Source organism: Eublepharis macularius, chromosome 4 (assembly GCF_028583425.1).
Source record: "Eublepharis macularius isolate TG4126 chromosome 4, MPM_Emac_v1.0, whole genome shotgun sequence".
Taxonomy (NCBI): domain Eukaryota; kingdom Metazoa; phylum Chordata; class Lepidosauria; order Squamata; family Eublepharidae; genus Eublepharis; species Eublepharis macularius.
In genome coordinates, this window is record NC_072793.1 from 132,339,177 (window position 1) to 132,358,243 (window position 19,067).

The 19,067-nt window shown below is 37.3% G+C and overlaps 1 protein-coding gene across 2 annotated transcripts in view; it reads right to left on the reverse strand.

Annotated features, from left to right (window-relative positions):
* Positions 1-828: 828 nt before the first annotated feature.
* EDEM1 (ER degradation enhancing alpha-mannosidase like protein 1) overlaps positions 829-19,067 on the reverse strand; it is a 28,941-nt gene continuing 10,702 nt past the window's right edge. For both annotated transcript variants that reach the window (XM_054976229.1, XM_054976228.1), the window contains 9 exons: positions 13,802-13,973; positions 13,053-13,236; positions 12,580-12,754; positions 11,803-11,923; positions 7,731-7,901; positions 6,627-6,700; positions 5,993-6,089; positions 5,435-5,620; positions 829-4,179 (listed from right to left, as the gene is read on the reverse strand). In XM_054976229.1, coding sequence (XP_054832204.1) covers positions 4,090-4,179; positions 5,435-5,620; positions 5,993-6,089; positions 6,627-6,700; positions 7,731-7,901; positions 11,803-11,923; positions 12,580-12,754; positions 13,053-13,236; positions 13,802-13,973 — 1,270 coding nt within the window. In that variant the 3' untranslated portion in view covers positions 829-4,089. The remainder of the gene's footprint in view (positions 4,180-5,434; positions 5,621-5,992; positions 6,090-6,626; positions 6,701-7,730; positions 7,902-11,802; positions 11,924-12,579; positions 12,755-13,052; positions 13,237-13,801; positions 13,974-19,067) is intronic.

Here is a 19,067-nt window from a genome sequence, read left to right on the forward strand (position 1 = left end):
TTGGACTTTTAGTTTATTGGCATTGGCTTATGACAATTAAAGGAGCAAGTTTTCAAGATCCATGTTCTCTCAGTACACTGTCCCTTCCTCCTCCATCCCCACTACTCTATAGGAACTCAACTGTGGAGTATTTGAGCTGACATTGCCAGCTTTAATTTCTTTAGATCCAAAGTCTTGCATTCATACATGCTGCCACTATGAGTGTTTTTTGCAATGCTTCTAGCTATACTTCTTGCAAATCAAAGTAGCGAGGACTGTATCTAATAAATCCTACTCCCACTTTTGAGCGAAATTAATTCTGAGTAAGGGCCACACATCTCCATAATCTGTTCAAAAATTGCCATATGGGATCATTCATTCTCAGCTTGTCAGTCTTTGGTTTCAAGAAGTTGCATCTACAATTACATATTTTTGTAAAAGAAGCTTTAAGCTCAATAAACAGATTGCTCAAAGCTTTTCCAAATGAAAGGACAACACAGGATTCTCCATAGATTCAGGTAAAATCGGTCCATTGGAGTCATAATCAAAAATTGTGGTAACTGCACTAAAAGCATAGCCAAATTGTCAGAGACACTTAAGTGCAAACAAAAAATGCCAGTGACAGTGAAGTATGCTTTATGAGGTCTGATCACGAGAGTAGTCTTCAGGATCTTTCAAACAACTCTGCAAAAAGCAATACTGAATGAAATCAGACTTACCTATGAACATGCAAGTGTACTGAAAAACATACGGTGTTCTGTAATCAAACTCCTCCGTTGCAATGCAAACTAGTCACATCTTGCTTTCTGTAATGTGTCAGGGCGCAAACAAGAAATCCACCCAAACAAGTAAGAAATAGTTCTTTAATACAAATTATACATAAAATCTACAAATTTTTACATTCTAACATTTCTCAGAACATCTGATACTTTTATAAATCTTCAACTCCCTTACCATATTAAATACATTTTGTAACAAAGCCATGTTAAGCTGGGAAAAACTGCATATTGCACATTACAGTGAGAAATTAAGTATGGTTATACGGATTGGCAAGTTATCCAAGCAGTATTTTAGACTTGGCCGTAACACTAAATTTTTCAGAAGAACAAATTGGTCACTTTTCATGAAGTAGAATGACATTTTACATAACAGCACTGGTAAGCTTCCAATGTACTTTATAAGAGGGAGAGAAATTGGGAATCTCAGAAGTCTTGCAGTTTAAAATTAGATCAAATCTGGTCACTTCAGGACCCCTATTCATTAACACAGCTTTGGTGCTCTTTATGCTAAATACACAGATTTGAATGATTTTAGCTCATATTAGCACCCATATTCTCAGACATCAGCTTCCACAGAGACACATCTATCACCCTGGGTTAATCATTCCTACCAAATAGGAAATGGCTGTCTGAACAATATGAAGAAGACTGTGCTACTTCTAACAGAAGCATGCCTGTTCTAAGAGTGCCTTTTAGCCAGAATGTAGAATGCCAATAGTGTGACTAACAAAAGCTTTTTTGCTCCTTAGAAAAATCAGCATCTCAAATATATTACTTGGCAAAAAAAGTGCAAAACCACTATGTGGACACTCAGTATTTTAGTAGACACAATCTTTACTAAGTGGTGTAGCATGGCATGCAACCTAAATTAAAGAGTTTTTAACATTCAAACACAATGTGGATTTCCTGAAAACATTTCATGTCCAGTAGGATCCATTACCCAACTTAAGACAGCATGCATGGCTGACAACATGGATTGCAACAGTGGTAAGTTGAACTGTTTGCGTTTGTATCTTGTTTTTTCCCTTTGAGGGCTTGAAGCTTTTGGCCAAGATCCAAAGAACCACAAAACTAACTGCAAGCCCAAGGAAGTTGGAAATATGTTTCATCTTTCCACTCCATAGGCCAGTTTTTGAAACTGAGGATTTTAGAAAGTATTTAGCAATGTGACAGGTGGAGCAGCAACATACTAAGAATGTAAAACTTTTTGCATGATCCTAAACAGCTCACTGGATCCTGGCCTATGTTTTTTCAGTTCACACTGCCATGTGAGAAAACTCAAGCCATCATCTTGAAGTAGTCATCTCCTTTCCTTCACAATGTTCCTCCCCTCAAAGATAACACCTTTCCCAAAAAATTGTCGTCTTGTAAACATGCCTACCCTGAACTGCTTGTCAGCAGCCCATTCAGATCTATGACCTGTTTTCCCTTCACACTTTTGGGTCACAACATGCTGAAAGCTCTGTGTGGCAATTAAGTCTAGGGATAATTTTGGAGGATAACAAAAGCATGACCTCAGTTACAGAGGTATTATTTTTACAGGAATCCATACTTTTAAGGTATTCTGGTTTGCTAATCTTTCAAATTTCCCTTCAAAAAAACAGCAATGTTGTAAAATAAAAAATGAGAATTGAGTCGAACCAAAATATTCTATGCAAACAGAAGTGTACTTTAAGATCCCTGAGATTCACTTGTTTGTCATAGAGATTAAGCAAGTCCTAATGATTTTTGTGCTAAGCACTGTATGGTTTACCTGCAATGTAAGCAGTACATGTTCTATGAAGAAATGGGTAGATTATATAGTATAACTGATATTTACACACCGTAGTTTAGAATGTGATCTGTTTTATATTGTTTTCCTCAAACAGAAAAATATTTGTGCGTTTAAATCTGGATTTTTCTTTGATTAACGTACTAAAAACCATGGTGCAAATTTACTCAAAAGGTCTCTTGAAAAGAGTCTGATTCTTCAAAATTCTCAAGATACTCTTTGGATATACTTAAATTGTATTCTCTATCTTAGTGAAAGAAAGCAGTTACAACTTTCCATCATTCTAGCTATTGGGGGACATAGATATGGGAAGACAGGGGGCTTGACTTGGATTGTAACAAATAAGGCCACAATCTACAACCTTTCTGGTTTTCAGTTCAAGGTACTTCCAATGATGCCCCCAAAACATTCATCCTTTAGCAGATGACAGAACATTGTCTCAACATTTCAAAAGGAATCAAAGAACCAAAATATCTTTGAAGGTCAGCTCCTGTCCATCTGTTCTGCTACAACAATAGTTTTTACAGAGAAGGGCCAGCATTCACCAATAAATACTCAATTATAAGTGTAGAAGATAGTGAGTACAATCCTCAAATACTACTTGGGATTTTAAGTGTTGATATTATTCCAGCATAAATTACTCCAAACACAATTTCTTTTGGTATTTAAGAGCTAAACCCCTTCGCTTTCTTTTGAGTAACACATTAAGAAGGCACTAGCTCCAAAAGCTTGCATATTGCAACTACAAGGAATGTAAATCTCAAGATTATGCATTAGTTAAGGTAAATCTCCCAGAGAGGCACAAAGATGATGGTGAATATGAAAAAATTGCAAGATGGTAAAATGAGCAAGAGATTTGAGTGGCTTTGTGCATTTTCACCTACTAGAAGGCACCTTGTTTTTTATTACTGTTTCAGAAGTTAGTAAACTCTATACACCCCTGAACGTGCAATTCGTATTAAGAACACTGTTTTCAACATCAGCCTAGATGTTAGTCCTGAACATGGTGATGTAATACCTCTGTTGGTATTACTGCATTTCATTTCAATTATGCAATTATCAACAAGACATTCTGAGTAAACCAGAAACTATGAATATCCCTTCTACCTGAGCAATAATTTGCAGTTTATTGCTAAAGAAAATTATCTAATTAAGCTTAGTGAGATTGCACATTCCCTTATTTCCCCGCCCAATATATTTAAAATTTTAAGTTTTCTTCAAAAGTAACCAATCTAGAATACAAATTTTAAAAGGTGGTTGCAAGACAGCATTTCTGCCACAGCCCACCTGCTTTTTTCCCAAGCAATCTTTAAAGTAGTCTTCATCAACAACAAAAGAATTGAAGTGCCACGAGAACTTCATTTGTACATTCCATGGTTTGCTGTGCTGCAGTTAGGACAAATGTTTTCTGTAGCAGACATCTTTCCAACACAAACCTAAATCCTTCATTACGATGAATGACTACTTGAGCACCTCTGCCATTATGAGCTGCACAGCTCAAGAGGAACATCTGCTTCGGCTGCTGTCGTGATTTTTAGAATTAGTCCAAATGAAAAGTGTTCAGATCAAGCCCACCATCTGATCAATCTGTCTCATATAAATACTCTTTAATGGCAGCAGGTATCTCCTCTCATCTGGTACTCTGTTGCACTGTAAACAGAACGATTGTCAAAAAAAAAAACAAATTACTGCTTAGCTGCACTCAGGATTCCCATATTATCTGTAAAGACATGAATGCAGGATGACAAACACAAAATATACAAGAAAATAAGAGGACCTAGTCTCTGAAAGGAAGAACTCTGGTAATGCTGCTACGTGTGGGCAGATTGTCCTAGATATTTACAGTTAAAATGGAATGCATTTATCCTGAAGAATGGTTGTTACTCGAGCTTGCTCACATCTTGGGTGATCGGGTACTTGAATAAGAATTCACTCTTCACAGCAGATGGAGGACATCATGGACTGGGGCTGTTCCATCAAAAAGCCCCAGATATGGAAGCGTTCCCCTATTTTCAGGATGTGCACCAGTGTATTGAACCATTAAAAAAAATAAGACAAAGAAGAAAAACTGACAAGGCAATGAAAAGGAAAGCGGGCCTAAGAGGATCCGTCTTCCTATCTTGAGTTAAATTATCTCCAATCAGAAAATATGCACACTAAATTTACTATTCAACAAAAGCAACCCTAGAACAGCAGGATGTCCTAGATCCACTGAGAAGAACAAACACTGATGAGTAATAACATTCCTTTTTAGTGGAGAACATACTGGAGCAGCTTGTCTAAAAGCAGTGCTCCACATCCCAGATGGGAATCCACTGAACAAATTAATGGGGGAGGGAGGGCGACATTAACCAGCTTTCTGCAAGACTCTCCTCACAAAGTCTGCCTTAGCAGAGGAACACTTGCCTATCCTATGCATGCCTGCATGGACTTCCTCTCACAAATCTCCAATTCTGAGAACTCCAGCTCTAGAAATGACTGAGGTCATTACAGAAGCTCTCATTGTTTAAACAGAGGCTTCATATATCCTTCATTTTTCTTGTTCTCCATTTTGAATTCCTTCACCATTTTTGGGAAAAATTGTGCACGAATGTACAGCAGCTACCAGAGCATCCATTAATAGTGTTTTGGGGTGTGACCATGATACCTATTGGCAAGACTTCTTTTTTCGGCAAAAACTGGGGACTCTTGACAGCTGATGGGCCTTCCCTAGTTAAAAGCTATCAAAATATTCAAGGAAAGAGACATTACTACAGGATGAACTAGGGATACATACAATGAAAAATAACCCACATCTTTTGTCTGCATGATCTAAGTTAGAGCAATTTACATTTAATTAGAAAGCAATGTTCTCTGACACATCTTATTATGTATACACCATATTATATTGCTTATTTATACTTACATTAGAAATTGAGTTGTTTGATCTGAGTTCATTAGGCTTTATCTTTTCAGCTTTCTTCTCTTCTTCAGGGAAGGTATCTTGCCATAGTGAAACACGCAGACGTTTATCCAGTGACACAATGTGCCCCTCTGTTGTAAACATGAATCTATTTCCTGATTTGTGCATAGGATTTTCTTCATCAAACAACTAGCAGGAAAGATCATACATATCATTAACATAGCTTCAAGCTTGGAACAACGTATTTGACAGTAAGACTGCACTAACAGACTTTCCCAGCTATTACAGAGCAAGTGGTAGATTCCCTTACGGCACACACACAAAAACTACATACACACTTCTGAAATACAAAAACAAGTCGGCCAATAGGTTTGCCAGTACACCACAAACATTTCATACTCTTCCATCTACCAATATGATATACATACATATTAAAACAATAATAAAAACTACAGCTACGATCATTCTAGATAGGCCAGCCACCTGTTTTTCAGTTGTAGCAGGCAAGCCTGTTTAATACACAAGTATCCCAACTGACCATTGGGTAAAATATAAACATACCAAATACAAGTATTTACATGTCTCGCTAAGAAAAAAACTCTCCATCCGGTCTTCTTTGGACTTCTCTATGACATGATGCAGGGTAGCATAGCCACATCTGAAAGACAAATTAAATCACTGAGATCACTTGTTTAGCTTCAACCACCTCTACAGAAACCGCAAGGGCGTGATAAACTGGTATTTGTTTTGTGCAGTGTCCAAGTAGTGTCCACTACTACTACTACTAGGCTGCTACTACTACTAGGCTGAGATTTACAGTTGTCAGCCCTGTCTGAGTACACAATGTCAAGTAAGAGAACCAGAAGCAAATAACCTCGTCTAACACCTAAAGCATTAGGCATGGCAGTGATTTCCCCCCCCCACCACCATTCCAACTGCACCCCCTCTTCTCCTAGCCATGTAACAAAATCCCTGTGAAATTCTTTCATTTGAAGAGAGATGCAGGCAAATAAAAATTGCTCTTCTTTAAAATTTATTCAGAAGTAGGTATATTTGCTTAATGATTAATGTGACATGAGTCAAAGTAATAGAACTTATTTCACAAGTAACTGAAAATGTTTGCCATAAATTTAACATCCCTGCCTTCTCCAACAACATATATTACCAAAGTGAAAGGAAGAGCATGAAAACTAACTTTGCCTTTGTGTATTTCTCCAGGCTCTGAAGAATATCCATTCCTACATGAAGATAAAAAGGATTCTTTGTGGCCTGAATAAAGAAGGGAAAGAAGTTTGAAGGAAATGGGAAATAATGTATTTTTTTTTCAAAGGCCAAAAAGTGTTTTAGCAAACACTTCAAAAATCAACACAGCTTAAATATTTTCAATGATTTAATGTACACAGAACTAAAACTATTAAACAGTTTAGACCAAGGGATCTCTCAGCAACTACCTTTTTCTGTGTAAACCTACACAGACACTCTGATCACAGATCTTTCTACATGTAGCCCCCCGCTAACCATTCCAAGTCCGGTGGGTGGTAACGCAGTAAAGAGTCCTTTCCCCACTGCTGAAGATAGATTGGAATCAGACTAAACTGGCAATTTCCACCCATTCCCCTTTTCAATTGCAGATATTCCTCATTTCATTTCTTACGATCCCCTATCTCTCAAGAGCAGCATTTCGACAAGGACACCGGACTACAGTGGAAACAGAAAAGTTAGTCTGCATCTGTCTATGGAACACCTGACTAAATTTTTGTGTTTCTCAGGAAGTGCTGGAAGGCTGCTTAAACATAAAGAGGGTAACAGCTTAGTTCTTTGGATACCAGAGGAAGTTATTAAAAGAGAAAGCACTCTGAACGTAATTTCATCAATAGTTCCATTAAATATTGTTGATAACTGCACTTGTAAGTTTGAGGTTTTTTGGTGTAGATTAAAGAACACTGAACTTATGGGAAAGCAGCTGTCTGATTCACCACACCACTGGAATCAGACACAATTTTCTGCTACATTTTATCTATACGATGGTTGACATGGATTCAAAACGCTTACCACAGGCATAGTAAACTTTGCCCCAAAAGGACAGCATGAGCCAGCTCTAAGATACAAAATCATACTACCCAAAAGTTTACGGGCAAAGTTTCTGATTTCCTTCCTAGTCAGAGTTAGCCTGTTAATCAAGGAATCACTGGTATGAAAAACAGCTAGATCACATCCAGGATCCAATGAAATGTGGAACTGAAAATTTCTTAACTGAAAAAGTATTCTTAAAGAGTGTTTTAAGAGAAATTTTAAATACCTGATAAAGAAGGTAAGTAGATTCTACTAACTCTGGCCTTAGAGGATAAAAAAGGACATCTGGTGCTTGTAACTGCCAGTTGTACCTCTCTGGAAGAGCTCCATACCGTTTCCATATGGCATAATAAAATGCATGGAGGCAAATAGCATCTTCCACGTCACCTATTAAAACCTGAGGAGAAGCAACAACTATAAAACCATACACTTTACAGAATAGTTAAACAGAGATAAAGGGAACCAACTTTAAGGCTAGCGGTTTCTTTCCTCTACATCAGAGACTATAATAGCGACCATATTACCGTTAACAACCCTAAGGACAGCAGCTTTTCCTATGCAAGAAATGGTACTGCCTGGTGTACATATGAACACTAAATCCATTTTTGAAAAACATCACACTAAAAGCCCTCCCTCCAGGGTGGATAAAAATCAATGATTTTTTTAAAAAATCATTTTTTTTAATTTAAATTGATTTTTTTAATTTAAATCAGATTTTTTTGATTTAAATTGGATTTTTTAAATTTAAATCGGATTTTTTAAAATAAAATGCTTTTTGAGGAAAATATATTACCATCCAAAGGTTATTCCATCATGAAATAAAGATTAGTTTTTAATTATGTAGAATAAGGCTGTATATGTTTAATTTTTTTGGTAAATAAATTCCATTAATCCATTCACAATGTCATGCTCTTCCAGAGGTTTTTGTAAGATTATTGGGCAGTTTCTCTGCCTACAAGATATTATCACAGATGCTTGGTTTTGCAGTTCTCAAAACTGAATTTGTGTCAGCTCAGCAGAGATCACATGCCTCTTCTTCACAGCAAAAATGTTATAACATGAACAGAGTTGAGAAAAAGACCTTAATCCTATTGTTCTACAAACCTATGAAGACAGAATCAACCCTTTCAGTGCTAAGTTTCAAGAAGTTCAGTGAATAGAAACAATATTTTTCTGATTGTTTGGAGTGGAATAGATCTGCACAAGAAGAAACTAAGTGTGAGGAGGGAGGGGCAAGCAGTACAAAATGAAAGTGAAACTTTTTGAGCACAATACTGCACAAGTCTTTGGATCTTTTGTGTGTATGACCTGAGGTTTATCACATTCTTTCCTTGGAGGAAAAAACGTATAATGGCAGCAGGCCGTAAAAGAGACCCAGTTTGGGAATACTTTAATGAAGTTCCTTTACCTATCGGTAAGGCAGGCATGCGTGCAAAATGCAAACACTGCAACAAAGAAATGCAAGGTCTGGTGGCCCGAATGAGGCAACATCATGAGAAGTGCTGTGATGAAGATGACCAAAGAAACACATTTGAACAGGCAGGATCTTCAGGTTGGTAAACGTTTTTATTGAATCATATTTCTAAAGACTGCCTTGTTTCAGCAATGTTTGAGCAAAATTATATTTCTTATTATTACTGCATGTTACTGTCATTTGGTACAGTTATGAAGAAAAGCAAATATTCCTTTTGGGGCAGTGCTGTACAATAAGCAGAAATTGTATAAAAAATAAAATAACAGCATTGACTTTTTTGTTTAGGGGAATTCATCGTCAACATTAAGGATTCTGGAAACTATCCACCTTCAAGATCACCATCCTCCTGTTCTACAGTTTCAGAGTTATCCATCCCGGATAGTGCTTCATTTGCATCATCGTCAGACACCCACAGTATATCACCTAAAAGAAAGAAAAAACCGTTCCCTCCTGGAACCACCATAGATAAGTTTGTGATAAAAACTAGCAGATTAGAAAAAGAGTTAATTGATGAAAAAATTGCCCAGTTTGTTTATGCAACAAACTCTTCTTTCCGTCTGACTGAGAACCCACATTTCATTAATATGGTTCAGTCACTGAGACCAGGATACAGTCCACCCTGCAGAGCAGATATGGCAGGGAAACTGCTGGATAAAGTGTATGACAGAGAAATGGAGCAATGTGCAACAGCTCTGGAGGGTAGAATTGTTAACCTAAGTATTGATGGGTGGAGTAATGTCCACAATGATCCTGTTGTATGTGCTTGTATAACAACAGAAGAAGGGAAAGTCTTCCTTGCACAAACAATTGATATGTCAGGAAATGCACACACAGCAGAATACTTACAAGAAGTGGCAGTAAAAGCTATAATAACATGTGAACAAAAATTCAAATGTCTAGTACGCAGTTTGGTCACAGACAATGCTGCAAATGTATCCAAGATGAGAAGAAATTTAGAAGAGCAGGAAGGGAATACAAAGCTAATAACATATGGTTGCAGTGCTCATTTGCTGCACCTCTTAGCCAAATGTTCCAAAAATAAAGACTAATGTTGTTGAAATTGCTAAATACTTCCGTAACAATCATTTTGCTGCAGCAGCTCTGAAAAGGATGGGTGGAACCAAGCTAACGCTCCCACAAGATGTTAGATGGAACTCTGTGGTGGACTGTTTTGAGCAGTATATCAAGAACTGGCCTATTCTGATGACAGTTTGTGAACAAAATCGAGATAAAATAGATGGCACTGTCACGGCCAAAATCCTCAACATTGGGCTTAAGAGAAATGTTGAACATATGCTGAGCATCCTGAAACCCATCTCTGAAGCTTTAAACAAAATACAGAAAAATAGCTGTTTTATTGCTGATGCTGTTGAAATTTGGAAGGAACTGAGTGAACACTTAAAAACAGAACTACACATGGACAGAATTAAATTACAAGCATTAAAAAAAACAAATGGGACAAGCACTGTCTCCAGCTCATTTTTTGGCAAATATTGTCAATATCCAGTACCAGGGTCAAAATTTAAGTGCTGAGGAAGAGGAGTTAACTATGACATGGGTATCCAGCAATCATCCATCTGTAATGCCAACTATAATAAACTTCAGAGCTAAGGGGGAACCATTCAAGAAATATATGTTTGCTGAAGATATTTTAAAGGAAGTCACACCAGTGAACTGGTGGAAGTCACTTAAGCACTTGGATTTAGAGACTGTTCAAGTAATGATTTCACTTTTAACAGCAGTAGCTTCTTCTGCAGGTGTTGAGAGAATATTCTCTTCCTTTGGACTCATTCATTCTAAATTGAGAAATCGTTTGGGACCCGATAAAGCAGGAAAGCTTGTTTTTCTTTTCCAGATTATGAACAAAGAAGAAGATGAAGATGACGAGTGAGCTACAGAGGACAGTATTTAAGTTTTTCATGTGTAGGCTGGGCTGACAGTCTAAGTTTCTTAAAATATATATATTTTGTTTAGCCAAATTAGTTAACAAACATGGATGTTTGTTTAAGCAAGTAACGTATGCTGTAATGTTATTGTTTCAGCTGAATAAATAAAACTATTTAAATTGTTATTATTAAGGTAATGATTATTTTTCTCCTTCCAATAAAGTACAACAGAAAAGTTGTCCAAATATGAATGATTAACCTAAACTGGGGATAATTCATCTCACAATAAATTAACTATAATGTGTTTCTAATAGTATTAAAATCAATATTTTATACAACTGTAAAACTAATATGAAAAGTTGTTATTCTAAAAATCTTCATCTACTTGCATATTAAAGTTATACCAGCAAGAATTAGTCTTTATGTAGAAAACTATGATTTAAATCAAGCCTTACTGACTAGTGATTTAAATCGTGATTTAAATCGTGATTTAAATCAGTTTGATTTAAATCAAATCCACCCTGCCTCCCACAGAAAAAAGCGTTGCAGAAGAAACACTGTGCTCTGATATGAAACACACAGAAAAGCAAGCACCTTTCATCAGAGAGATTGTCCTCCTGCCACCCAACCATGTAACTCTCCTGCAATTTCAGGAGGAGCTGAGCAAGCTGCCTGGCAACTTAATATTCTGAGAATCAACAGTGACTTGCTTCAGTCCCCTCTCCCTCCACTAGAAGTGGAGATGAATCATACCACTGCAACAAGTAATTTAACTGGTTCTGTATTTACTTGTCTGGATCTTTAAAGTACAACCCAAGATTCAACACTGGGCTTTCAGGCCTCCTGACAGATACTTGTTTTGCAGTAAAGAAGTAGAATTTCTAAGAAAACACATAACATTTCAATGCTTTCTGCACTTTCTATCATACTGATGATACCTGAAGTCCAGGAAAAAATGCCTGAAGAGAATCAATCCAGGTGTTCATCAACTGTCCACTGAACATGTTTACATTAACATAGAGAGGGGGATCCCCTTCACCTTCATTACAGGCTTCTCTTCTAAAGAAAGAAGAATGTTATATTCATAATGTGGACTATGATGGGCAATTTAGACAGGGAAAAGATTACTCAGATCTCATGCAGCATCGGTGCAGATTTCCATCAAAGGAGGGCAACTTATTTGCCTCCCTGTTCCTGCTGCAGCCTAAAATATCTCCAGCTCCACACTGCAAAAATGTTTGTCTTAGGGGAACAGCTTTTTGAGGGAGTATTTTAGGCTAAGCAGGAGATGAAGTTGTGCTCTATTGGCAGAAATTCTTGCATCAGCAGAAATGCTCTATAAGAACCATGCCAAATCTGTACCCATGGAACTAAATGCTATTAAAAAATTGTTTGCTCTTATAAATAGTACCCATAACAAACTTAAAAACTACTTTTATTTTGAAAATATATTAAACACATTCAAAGTTTCAAGCCCCCAAACAAGCAGAGGTTTGGTAAAGGCATCAAAGCAATGCGGGAGCCCTCAACACAAAAATATAAGTGGATGCTAAGGTATTTTATCATCAATACTTATTCAGCTTCTAGAAGAAATGTCCACAACCAGATGCAGAGCAAGATGCAAATCCAGAAATATCCTAAGAGGAAATCTCAAAATCTATTCCACAGAGCTAGGCTTAAGTGTTCAATAACTACACACAAAAAGCTGCACGTACCCTCGCCTTAAGTAGTTCTGAATACTCCGATAAGCAGCATTAAACATCTCCAGATCTTCCTTTTCTCCAAAGAGAATGTAAGACTTTAAAAGATATTCATAGAAGGAGTCTAATCCTGCTCCCAAGCCACTCTGTTTACCAACCCAGTGGCCTGTTTGAATATTCACAACATTGCCTTTGAAGTAAACACAAATAGAGAACAATTTATTACTTTTTATTCAAAGCAAGAAACGTATTCCAAATGTGTCCACAGGCTCAAAAAGGTTAGGGACCCCTGAATTAAAACTGTATTTGTTGAAAGGTATTAAATATGGAAGTCATTTCACTTGCTTTTAGAGCAAAAGTTGTCAGAAACCCAATGGTTGTGATGTAATGTACCAGGGTAAATATATGGGATTTTTAGATTTGTAAAGTTGATGTCCTTGATGAATGAATTAGCTATAATGCAAGACCTCTGGAAACAATTTATGTACCTAACAATCCAGTGTCATTGCTCCTTAGGTTCCAGAGCGCTTTCACAGCTCGACGGGCTACCCATTCGAAAGTGGAATCTCCAAGAAGCCGACTAAGAATTCCAAATTCCACCAACAAAGAGCCAGCTCCCGCAGTGCAAGTCTCATTATTGCTGCCTGAAGGAACTCCTGTTCTTAAATTTACCTGGGAAAAGAACAGTTTTATATGCTTCTTTCTTAAGTTATACATACTGTTACATTCTTACCTTTTTAAATCACAATTCCACTCTCTTTACAATCATTGTATGCGATTATAAAAAGGTGACTAAAATGTTTCATTGCTCTATTTTGAAGTTGCATCATATTCCACAGGGAGAGAATCGTGTAAATATCCAGCTAGAGGGCCAGTCATGTTCACAGAACAGGCCTGTGAACACAGCAACACTGACCCAGTAACAGGTAACCCAGCACATCCAGTACTACAGAAGCCACTTTTCAAAAGTGATCCATATTAGCACAGTGGTATATTTTTTTCAGCTGCTATGGTTGTATGACCAAGAAGAAGTGCAGTACGTAACCAAGGATGTAGCAGGTCAGTATTTCATTAAATTGCTACACATGGAGGATATTCTAAGATAATCTCTCAAAAACAGATTTACATGCCTAAGTAATTTATATAACACACAAGTCCAAGTGAAATATGTAATGCTACAGAAAATGATCAGCATGAAAACACCTCACATGTAAGTTGGCCTTCCCAATACACCTACCCGAGGATAAGGAATTCCAGTTTTGGTGTTCTCAAAAGCAGGCAAAAGCCTTACTGCTAGGTCATGCGCCATATGTAACAGCTCATTATCATAGCCTTTTATAGTCATATCACCAAAAGGTTGTTTGGCATCCGTTATTATGATGTGAGCAGAAAGCAAACTTCCCAAAACCCTAGGAGAGAAGATTGAAAGAAACATAAAATCTGATGGTTTTGTCACAGGATGATGTGTTTTCATATTAGAAAAATAAATGTGTTAGCTGTTAACACATTATAAATTAGTGATGTGGGTTATCCAGAAAAATATTCAAAGTATTTTCCATTAAAATCCGCTTCTCTAAAAAAAGCACAATCTAACCTAGCATATTTATTTTGCCTAGTATTTAGTAAAGATGTTTTAAAAGTCAACTATATTGATTTCATGTCCTAATAGCAACTGTTGCTAGTTGATTTTATGTCATAGTAGCAATTAACATGTCAACTATTTCCAGAGAACTGAGCCCTCTTGCAAAGGTCATGAAGAAACCTCAGTTTCACTGTTATTCTTGGTACCATCACTTGTAGTACTTGTTAGTCCCGTACGAGACTTTTTCTTTAAGTATTTATACCCTGCCTTTCCTCATGGCTCAAGATTAATTACTATAATATCACTGCCACTATATAGGGGGATGGGAAACAATATATACAGTAAATAAAAGAGTTTTAGCTTTGGTTCTGAATTGATCTGCACAGTTAAGCAGGTGATCTCACACCTTGATTGTTTATTTTTTATATATAATCAATATAGCTAGTTCTCAATGTGGTCAATTATGCGAATACTTAAATCCAGATGCTGAAGCCATGAACTGGCATGATAGATCTTTCTACAAACTTGAGGACAGAGGTTTGCAGAAAAAAACTGAAATCTAAGGGGAAAACTACATGGGGGGATTAAAAAAACTTAAATTAACAAAAGCAGCACCCTTGGCTTTAAGAAATACATGCTCTCTGTAGTCAACCACAGCATTAACAGTTGAACCCTTGGTTTCTGTCAATAAATGGTACGGGAAGGGGGCAGGGCCCTTTCCAGGAGTCACTTGGATCAGGCTCAAAAGCAATCACTGGCCAACTTGATACCATGCAAGTTCCAGGCCCAGATGCGCATTACTGTTAAAAAAAACCTTGGCGGGCAACCACACCTTGGGTATATATAACAACTACAATACAGATAAATATTAATCGAGGTTTATATGTAATTCAAAAGTGCAGAGTGACTAGTTAAGTAATAAATATTCATAAACATTTAAAAGACATTACAAAAATCAGTCCACACCATTCTAGAAAGACAGTAAACACATTATCACAACGATGGTGACAGCCATATGCTAGAAAGATTCAGTTCAATCCTAATCTTGTACTAATGTTGTTTATATTCTTTTCTTCCAGGTAGCTATCCCACAGAAGGCAGCTCCAAAAGAAGACTAATTCAACAAGTGAGTAATCCACAAATATGTTGCTTCAAAAAGTTATCTGTTGTTCTTTTATATTGCAGGTGGAGCTGTGAAGGCGGGGGAGGGACCCGAAAGGTCCCCAGCCCAACAAGTGGACAGCTAAAAATGAACTTGTTTCATATATTACACTTCATCAGGGGCCAATAGGTCGGTCCACCGAACCAACAGGAATTCTACAAACAAAAAATATTTTTTAAAACAACATAGATGCATTTCTGAAAATGTTAAGAATGCAGAACACGAGATTCTACACTTACCACAATATAAAACAGACAAAACTCAAGTGTTTTGTCTGACAAAGTAGTTGGATGTGTTGTCCAGTATTTTAGTGTCCTGGAATAAGATACTGTGTCCTGTTTGAGTTAGGCTATGTTCAGCCATTGCTGATTTTTCAGGTTGGCCAAGTCTACAATGTCTTTCAAGAATAAAAGAACATGAAAGACAAGAATAAAAGAACACGAAAGACATTGCAGACTTGGCCAACCTGAAAAATCAGCAGTGGCTGAACATAGCCTAACTCAAACAGGACACAGTATCTTATTCCAGGACACTAAAATACTGGACAACACATCCAACTACTTTGTCAGATTGCACAGGGAAGCCATTGAAATTCATAAGCATAAGCACAATTTCAACAGGAAAGAAGAGAGTTTAAGAATGAATAGAGCATGGTTTCCAATCCTGAAAAACACCAGACTAACAAAAAACCCTACATCTTACAACAGCCCCACAGATAAGATTAGCACATCAAGCACCAATCCATATGCAAAAGAACCTCCTCAGGATACAGTGAAGTTTCCCCTCATTAGCATGCCACAACCTGGGAAACTCTTACAGGATGACTCAGCCCAAACCCTCCTTCCTGAGTAGATATAAATTACCTGCTAACATTTTCTCCACACATTGACACCGAGAGATTTCTGTCTTTCGGTGCTACACCTCTGAAGATGCCAGTCACACCTGCCAGTGAAACCTCAGGAACTACAATGCCAAGACCATGGCCATACAGCCCAGAAAATCTAGAACTAATGTTCTCTGGCTGTGAAAGCCTTCAACAATATATAAAACTCAAGTGCATTAATCTCGGGAAGTTTACTGGCTATACATCTTACAGAGCTTACATCCGAATGGTCTTAATAATGAACTCAATTTTACTTGCTTTCTGTAATAGTGTTGCATTGCTTTGTGGATGGCGACATAGATTTGGTTTCTGTATCTTTAATTTTTCATTGGCTGTTGCTGAGCATCATTTAAATTGTTTCCTGTGGGGGATAAGGTTTGCATACGACCAAATTTGCCGTGTGCCAAGATTAATGCACTTGAGTTTTGTCTGCTTTATATTGTGGCAAGTGTAGAATCTCGTGTTCTGAATTCTTAACATTTTAAGAAATGCACATACGTTGTTTTTAAAAATATTTTCTATTTGTAGAATTCCTGTTGGTTCAGTGGACCGACCTATTGGCCCCTGATGAAGTGTAATATATGAAAGAACTATTGGCCCCTGATGAAGCTCATTTTTAGCTGGCCATTTGTTGGGCTGGGAGATCTTTTCGGGTCCTTCCCCCATCTTCACGGCTCCACCTGCAATATAAAAGAACAACAGATTACTTTTTTGAAGCAACATACTTGTGGATTACTCACCTGTTGAACAAGAGTCTTCTTTTGGAGTAGCCTTCTGCAGGCCAGCTACCTGGAAGAATATAAACATTAGTACAAGATTAGGATTGGACTGAGTCTTTCTAGCATATACAGCCATCACCACAGTTGTGATATGTGTTTACTGTCTTTCTAGAATGGTGTGGACTGATTTTTGTAATGTCTTTTAAGTGTTTACAAATATCTATGAATATTTATTACTGCATTAGTCACTTTGCATTGTTGAATTACATATAAACCTCTATTAATATTTATCTGTATTGTAGTTGTTATATATACCCCAAGTGTGGTTGCCCACCAAGGCGTGGTTCTTACCAGGGATGCCTCTCTTGTTTGTGTCAATCATTACGGTTCAAAATTACCACGAAAGCAAGTGTGGTATACTAGTTAAGAGTTTCAGACTAGGATCTGGGATACCCGGGCTCAAATCCAGCCTCTGCCATGAAATCTGCCATGGTGGGTGACCTCAGGCATTAACGTACTCTCAGCCTAACTTTCTCACAGAGTTGTTGTAAAGCTAAAATGGACAAGAATTATGTAAACTGCTCTGGGTCCACATTGTGAAGAAAGGAGCATAAATATAACAAAAAATAGCAGGGAAAGGGAGGTTGATTAGGGAGGTGGGAAGGAGAGAAGGAAGCAGGGAAAGTTGAAGATATGAGGAAAAGGGAAAGGAGAATGGGGATACAGGGGAAAGTGAGGTGCCCCCCACAAGTCCTTGCAGGTTCTATGTAACTGGGCTCAGCATGGTCAGAACCACAAAACTGGGCCCAGACTAATTACTGTCTACTTAGACATAAGGTACCAGAAGGAGGGGACAAGATAAAGGTAGGTTTATTGGTGGGTGAGAAGGAAACAGGAAAAGGGGAGATGCTATGGAGGCTTTCACGGAAGGGAGAGGGAAAATGACATGTCACTGTGTGCATATGAGCAGTTTTATTCCAGCTCAATAAAATATACATGTACTCTCACATAATTCCTCAGGATAAAGCCTTTGAAAAACATTACATACAATTTCAAACTGCCAACCTTGCTTAATATTCTGTTAGTAATAGCAACCCCATTAAATGTTAATCTTATGAAAAGAACAATCATTAAAAGTGGAAAATTTTCAACAGAAAAATAAAGCACTAGAAAACTTTCCACTTTGAAAATGTTTTCTACCCTACATCTGAGTAAACATTGTCTGTGTGTTATGCACTGTCAAGTCAACAGAAAAGTATTTGTTAAAGAGAACCACAGCGAAGAAGGAACAGCAACTGGTGCAAGGAAAGAATTATTTAATGTTGGGTAACCAGTGCACAACAGTGCACACAGTGAATAGACAACTAAAAGAATTCTGAAGATCCCCCTGACGAAGCTGAGGCAAAACGCATAGGGGTTACTCAACATTAATTCTTTCTTTGCACCATTTGCTGTTCCTTCTTTGGTGCGGCCCCCTTCTGTTCCAAAGAGAACCACAGACAACACACTTCAGTAATCAACAAATGGAGCCTACCAATAAGTTATCACAACTCCAACTGTACAGCAGTTACCATGCCAGTTAGCCTTGAAAGTAGTAGAGATTACTCTGACGCATTCAATGACGCTTCAGTTTTCTCATGCTCTGTAATCGTATTTTCAGCTATGAACACATTTTCTATTCATACGTGCAAGCTACTAACACATTTTCTATCAGATTTCTGTGTCTGTATATATCACTTTTTTAAAAGTCTCTGTTGATGGAACTTTGAGCAGTAAAGTCAGTTAGTTTTACAGATTCTATTAAAGTCTATATGTTATAAAAGTTTATACTTGTACGTTCATCAATGAATATAATGATTTGTATAGCTCCATTTCTCTTCTGTAATTACTCATATTAAATCTTACTCTTGGCTATTTTAAGTACTTGCTTTTGGAATTCCATTCATTGTAAACCTACATGCTTTTGTCAGTAAGCCTCTTCTATTATACTACATCATTTCCTCCATCATGGTGAGATGACAGACACCTTGAAGCTTGTGTGTAAAAAAAGTAATGTCATGTTAAACTACAAACTGATGGAAAATGTACAGTATTGTGGTTCTCAAAGTTAGACTACAATGTGAAAGTAATTATGACCTTCAGTAAGTAGATGATAAT